This window comes from Juglans regia, chromosome 9, assembly GCF_001411555.2.
Source record: "Juglans regia cultivar Chandler chromosome 9, Walnut 2.0, whole genome shotgun sequence".
Lineage (NCBI taxonomy): Eukaryota > Viridiplantae > Streptophyta > Magnoliopsida > Fagales > Juglandaceae > Juglans > Juglans regia.
This window is the reverse complement of record NC_049909.1, coordinates 22,031,044-22,038,296: the sequence shown is the minus strand read 5'-3', so window position 1 is coordinate 22,038,296 and position 7,253 is coordinate 22,031,044. Positions and strand designations below refer to the sequence as shown.

The 7,253-nt window shown below is 37.0% G+C and overlaps 1 protein-coding gene across 1 annotated transcript; it reads left to right on the top strand.

Annotated features, from left to right (window-relative positions):
- Positions 1-1,367: 1,367 nt before the first annotated feature.
- On the top strand, positions 1,368-3,000 carry LOC118349440 (zinc finger BED domain-containing protein RICESLEEPER 2-like). The gene is made up of 3 exons (XM_035693875.1): positions 1,368-2,031; positions 2,375-2,869; positions 2,957-3,000. Exons 1-3 carry the CDS (start codon positions 1,368-1,370, stop codon positions 2,998-3,000), a joined length of 1,203 nt encoding a protein of 400 aa, XP_035549768.1.
- Positions 3,001-7,253: the final 4,253 nt, after the last annotated feature.

Here is a 7,253-nt window from a genome sequence, read left to right as displayed (position 1 = left end):
TCTCTCGCGCAGGCACAACCCCTCTCTCGCGCAGCGTCTCCCTCGCACGGCCCTCTCGCAGAGCCCCTCTCTCGCCGTCTCGCGCAACCCTCCTCTCACGCAGGCCGCAGCTCCTCTTGGTAGGTTACCCAAATCCATCTTTGTTCTTTAATCAAATTTTTGAGGTTGATAATGTTGATTTTTTCGAATCTTTGAGGTTGATAATATTGATTTTTGTTGGTTCTATAATTCATTCCTAGCTGTACGAATAGTCTGATGTAGAAGGATTTGAACATGGAAAGCTAAAGAGATTGCAACGATTCTGATTTTGATGTGTTTAATTTCACTCTATAAATGATGGTTTTATTTGTATTAGGCAAACAACATCTTGCTGTCAGTGGTTTAGTAATTTTATATGTAATTTTTATATGTAATTTTTGATGTTGTTTTAGTGCCAGTGGTGTTTTCGTTCATGTTGTTGAATGTTGGGTCTGATTTTTTTTTCTATTTTTCTGTTTTAGATGAGTATATATTTTCTCAAATATATTTATGTTTTAGTGATTGTAAAACATCCACAAGTTGAGTTAATGAGTTTGTATTATGCTTTTGGGGCTGTGTTTGGCTGTTTTAGTGATTGTCTTAACCGTATTATTTTGTTTGTTTGTTGTATGTTAGTTCTTAAATCATGAATATAGAAGGCAGAAACACTTCTACATCCACAGCTGCATCTTCTCCTGGCATCCCTGAACAGCCTATTGATGCTCCTTGTCCCATGGTTGAAGAGTCCACCGGACCAATAGAATCTTCGGTAGGCACTCCTAGTGCCTTCTGTTCTAACCCTCGCCCTCCACCTAGTAGTAGAGTTCCTAAGAATAGGTCTTTAGTATGGGTCCACTTCACAAGAGTGCCCGATTGTGATCCTGAAGAGCCTATAGCTACTTGTAACCATTGTGGGAGGCAATGGAAATGCCATCCCAAAAGGCAAGGCACTTCGGCCATGAAAACACACATCCAACTTTGTCCCAAAAACCGTAAGAGTAAGTTGGACAACACTCAAACATTCTTGGTCCCGGAAGCAAGAATTGAAGGCCAAGGGGAGAAGAACCTTAGGGATGACCAAGTACAATGAGAAAAAAATCCGGGCAGCCCTTGCTAGGATGGTGATAGTGGATGAGTTACCCTTTAGGGTTGTTGAGGGCCAAGGGTTTCAGGAATACACTAAATCCCTTGATCCTAGGTTTCTAATTCCTTCTCGATTTATCGTAATGCGTGACTGTATGAGGCTATTTTTGAAAGAGAAAGATAGCTTGAAGAAAATGTTTTTGACCACCAAACAAAGAGTGTGCCTGACCACTGACACTTGGACTTCTATCCAAAATATTAATTACATGTGTGTGACCGCTCACTTTATTGATGGTGATTGGAAGTTGCAGAAGCGGATCATTTCATTCGTTCGGATTAGCGACCACAAGGGGGCAACGATTGGGAGGGAGTTGGAGGAGTGTATGCTTGATTGGGGCATTGATAAAATCCTCACAATTACGGTGGACAATGCTACCTCTAACGACTCTGCTATTGATTGGTTGAGAACAAGGGAAATAGGAAGTGAGGATTGTGTTGCAGCTCACGAGTTTATTCACATGAGGTGTACGGCACACATCTTAAACCTTGTTGTGAGTGAAGGTTTGAAAGATGTTGATGACTCGATCATAAGAGTCAGAAATCTGATTAAGTATGTGAAGTCTTCTCCCCAAAGACTTGCCACTTTCAAGTCTTGTGTTGATAGGTCAAAAGTGCCATGTTCTAGTTTCTTGTGTCTCGACGTGCCTACTAGATGGAACTCGACTTTTCTTATGTTGGACGTGGCTGAGAAGTATCAAAAAGCCTTCCAACTTTTGCTTGATGAGGATCCCTACTCAAGAGTTTATTTATCTGAGGATGGGCATGGGAAAAAGGGTCTAGGAGCTCCTGAGGCTGATGATTGGGAGACCATAAGAAACTTTTCGAAGATGATTGGGATGACCATAATGTCACTTTTCGAAGTTTCTTCATGTATTTTATAATGTCACCATGCGTATTTCTAGTACACTATATGTTACATCAAATTTGTATGTCCAAGAGCTCATTAATATTCATAAAAATTTGAATGTTTTTTGTACCAATAGTAATCGACGCTTGAGTTCAATGGCTTTGAGAATGAAGACAAAATATAATAAATATTGGGGTGATCTTGAAAAAATAAATCGATTGTTGTTTGTTGCTGCCATTCTTGATCCACGGTACAAATTAGTTGCTCAAGCATATTGGTTCAACAAAACATTGGGGGATGAGAGGGGTGAGGAGTTTGTTGTACTCCTCAAGAGAGATATGGAATATTTATATGAACAATATGTAGGGTTTTGTGGTGGCAGCGTAACTGGGTCTAAGTCAAATTGGAGTCGGAGTGGTGAGGCTAGTGCATCAATGGGGAGTAATAGTGGTACCGGTAATGATGATGATCCCATGGACTTTTTGTTCGAATTCCATAAAGATAAAAAATCAGCATCCTTGATGGATTGTAAGTCTGAACTAGAGCGGTATTTGTTGGAGGATGTTGAGATTCCTACGGGGAATTTTGAAATTTTGGTATGGTGGAAAGTCAACTCAAGCAAATATCTAGTTCTTGCCCTAATGGCAAGAGATATCTTGGCCATTCCGATCACCACCGTTGCATCTGAGTCGGCATTTAGCACAGGAAGCCGTGTCCTGGATCCATTTAAGAGTTCTTTGGCTCCTAGAACTGTCGAAGCTCTTGTGTGCACGCAAAACTGGTTGAAATCAACTCCTATATGCTTGAGTCAAAATTATACGGATGCCATTGATGATGCAGAGAGTTATAAGTTAGACTCAGGTATTTAGAGATTTTTTTAAGTTGTTATATATGTTGATTTTGACATTTTCTGATACTAACCTCTTATACTTTAACATCTTAATGTAGAATTAATCACTGGTATGGCCAACTTACTTCGTGAAGATGATTGACAATTTGACATATTGAGCCTTTGAGGTTTGAGCTACTATCCAAAATACTAGATGCTTCATGCTAAATTCTGTTTACTTTTCAAAGACAACTATGCTATCTACTTCTACTTTGTTTATACCATTGGTCCATATTTATTTAAGTTTCCGAGACCTTAGTTCAAAAAAACTAAATGGATCCATTCCTCCTAATAGGCTTTTTGAGAATATTACAACTATGTAAGATTTTGCATCTTCCTAAAAAGATATAATATACATGCTTTTTATGTTTGTTTAAATTTATTTTTCATATGATATTAAAGTTGGGTTGTTTTTCTTACTAATATTTTCATTTTTTTTTCAGGCACAACTTGAAAGTTGGAAGTTAGAACATTTGGAAATTTGTAACATTTAATATATTTTGATTCATTTGTTGGGCATTTAGAATATTGTAATTTGGAAGCTTGTAATTTATTTTATTTTGGTGCATTTGAAAGTTTGTAATTAAATATTTAAATGTTGTTGGAACATTTATTTTGGTTGGCTCTTAGAACATTTTGGATTTCTTTTTTGTTAGAATGATGTGGATATCAGGATATGGAATCTAGAATCTAGATGATGGAAGTACATGTAAAAATAGGACTTTTTTTTTTTAATTTTTGATGCATGTTATTGTAGTAGTGTAAGTATCTATTATTATAATAGATGTGGATGATAGATGGTAGGTGTGATATGTGGATGTTTATTGTAGTGATTAATATTTAGTTGGATGTGGATATGAGGATATGGATAATGGATGATGTGGATATCAGTAAGTTTGGCCATTCGAAACTTTTGTAATGCAGGTTTTTGTTTGCATGTTCTTTTAGTATAATGATAACATTAGATTGATATTGCATGCATGTCCAGGTCTTCTATTTAGTTTAGATTGTAATATTGAGAAAGTTGAAATTTGAAAGCCCACAAATTATATATTTTTTTTAAAAAAGTGGGTCAAATATGAAGTTAAAAAAGACAAAAAAATAAAATAAAAAAATCCGACTCCGCTCCGACAAGTCGGAGTCGGAGTCGGAGGTCGGATTCGACCTCCGACAAAGTCGGAGTCGGAGTCGGAGGATGGGCCCTCCGACTCCGAACCAATCGGTGCTCAGCCCTAATGGGAAATTAGCTTTGGAAAGGCAAGCCTAATGATAACCCCCTTTTGATTATTCTGCAGCTTGACAATGTGAAATCAGCTGATTCAAGTGCTTCAAGTTCCAACATAGCTTGACGTATTTGATCTTCAGGCTGTGAGTATTTGATCTGCTGAATGTTGTTCTATTCTCAATGTAGCTGAAATTTGCATGTGGCAGCTGTTTAATGGCTGGTGTAAATCAAGATTACACACCCGACCGGTTCCAAGTGCCACTCCTAGGAATATCATCGGTCACTTCTATCGTTGTTCACCAATTCGTGGCATCACACACACATATATACTTAAAAAAAAGGGCCATTTGTCGGCATTTAGGTAAATGCCGGCAACAATAGTGATTAATTTGCCGATGTATTATTTATGTGCCGATAATTAGCGGCGCATATGCTTATATGCGGGTACTTAAATATACCTTTGTCGGGGTTTACATAAATACCAACAAAATATAGATGATTTATGCAAACGTTGGCAAATTATAGATGATTTAGCGGCGTTTATATTACCAGTGCTTATAGATATGCTGGAACAAGATATATCGAAAAAATAAAAATTTATCGATGTTTCATTTTTATGCCAATAATTAAATATACATTTGCCAGCATTTGCATAAACATCGCTAAAGTAGAGAGGATTTAGCCGCGTTTATATTAGCTGCGCTTATATATATGCCGAAAAAATAAAAATTTGTCGACTTTTCATTTTTACGCCGTTAATTAAATATATATTTGTCGGCATTTGCATAAACGTCAATAAAGTAGAGAGGTTTTAGCGGCGTTTATATTAGAGACGCTTATAGATATGCCAAAAAATAGTAATTTATTTACATTTAATTTTCACGCTGGTAATTAAATATACATTTGTTGGCATTTACATAGACGTCAGTAAAGTATAGAGAATTTAGTGGCGTTTATATTACTAACATTTATACAAATGCCAAAAAATGGACATTTATTGATGTTTCGCTTTCAAGCTTGTAGTTAAATATACATTTATCGACATTTGCATAAATGTTAGTAAAAATATCTCATTTTCTCCGTGTTTACATTACTCGTGCATGAAATTAGGAAGAAGATATATGAAGGCTAACCTATGTGAAGGAAAAAAAAAAAAGAAGCCCAAATATCAAGCTTTTCAAGCACTATATAAAATACCAGATGCTAGCGGACAGATTAACGAAGAGAAGAAATCTACCACCAGTTTTTGCATATATTTACGTCCTGTGAGTAGTTTAATTTTTATTTTTATTTAGTTTCTTTTAAATTATTTATGTTCAGATTTTAATGTTTATCTTCATGAACATGTTTTAGCAAATATTTTTATGTTTATTTACGTTCAAAATTTAGAGTTTATTTTCATAAACTTGACTACCCGGATACCTGGAGAACTAAGCAATTAAGCAACATAACTCCAACTTGACTACCCGGATACCCTGATCTATAATTTTTTTTCTAAGGTATTATATATGAGAAATCTATTTGATATTTATTGGGTAGATTTTGAATAGGCCACAGACCCAAAAATTTTATTACGACGGGATATGAATTTTTATTAGGCTTGATCATTAGGTTATAAAGTTATTTAAGGGACTAAATGAGATCGTTTTATGTTGGAATTGGCCCGAAAAATTTACAAGACGAGATTTGATTAGTTTAGAATTTGAGTCGAGGTCTATTAATATTTATTAAATACTAGATTTAGAAAATTTCGGACAAGCTGAATAGATTATGGTATGTGGTAACAAACCAATCCATTTGTTAATTCTATACAATATTCTAGACGTAGGCTCAAACACTTGAAATAGACTCAAAAAGTCCAAGCCATGGGAACTAAGGATCGGACTCCATGCCATGTATGTCTCCACATTCATGCATACATCTCTTCCATTTGTTTCTCTAGGGTTTTTATAAATCTTTTTTTTTCCCTTCCGTTACATGAGTATCACACACACAATACCCTCCCCGTAAATCACCTTCAACCTAAGTTACACCTGCAGCCGCTTGAGTTGCAGTGAGCGTCAAGCACTGCCCAAGCCCCACTGTGAGCCACCCTATACTACAAACAACGTCTCGGTCGAATCCTGCTTTCCAGCCGTCACCCACATCCAAACTCTGGCCCAGTTGCACCATGGCCTCTACATAGCACCACTATAGACCCACGCCACCCCAGAACTGCCCAACACCCCTCCTCTATTTCATTCACCGAAAAACAGAGTGTGTCTTCCACAGTATTGTGAGACACAAACCAGTCACCCCACGCCGCCAGCCTCCTCCACGCCATTGCCACTTGCACAGAGATCATCACCGGTCACCTTCACGCCACCCCCAAGCCGCCATGTTCCTCTTGGTGAGCCACGGTCTCCTCTCCGTCTCTCTCTCTCTTTCTCCCACCAATTTTATCTCTCTCTCTGTCTCTCTCTCTCATCACTCTCTTTCTCTCTCACCCCCATAGTGCGCTACTGCCACTCCCAGCCACACCGCCGTCGAAATTCACCTACCGCCGCTCGTGCTCCTTGCGGTAAGCCTCTGCCGCGCAACCTCATGTGCTACGTACACGAAACAGAAACATATTAATTCAAGTTTATTTATTTATTTATTTTTAACTTAGTGATTAAGGAATTATTCTTTAATGATGTTGTGAATTTTTTTCTTTTTTAAAAAATATTTAAGTATACCAAAAAATTGAAAGAAAATAAATCAAGAAAAATAGGAAAATATGCTATGTGAAGCACATATACGCACGGAACAAATACAAAAATTGCATGATGCATAAACAAAAAATGCATGATATTACATATATGCTCTGTGAATTATAAGCCGCATAATCATTCCCAACGTGTTGTTTTGGTTGGGCTTCATTTAATTATGGACCTTGTTTATTTTGATTGGGCTTGATGCTAAGATCAGCCTATCATTTATGTGGGCCTTTGTCGTTGTGATGCGCACACTTTTCCTGAGATGCTATGATTCATTTGCAATAATTCCCTTCGATACAAATAGTATATATTGTAGGTCTTCTAGCTAGATCAGTTACAGTTAATAATTTTGTCAATCCCAATTCACTTTCTTTTTTCACAATATGTCTATCT

Excerpts from the sequence above, each read along its gene's own strand:
- LOC118349440 (XM_035693875.1), top strand. The coding sequence starts at position 1,368 with ATGTGTGTGACCGCTCACTTTATTGATGGTGATTGGAAGTTGCAGAAG. Across the intron at positions 2,032-2,374 it reads ACTTTTCGAAGTTTCTTCAT|GGTTTTGTGGTGGCAGCGTA; the intron begins GTATTTTATAAT and ends AACAATATGTAG. Across the intron at positions 2,870-2,956 it reads GAGTTATAAGTTAGACTCAG|AATTAATCACTGGTATGGCC; the intron begins GTATTTAGAGAT and ends ATCTTAATGTAG.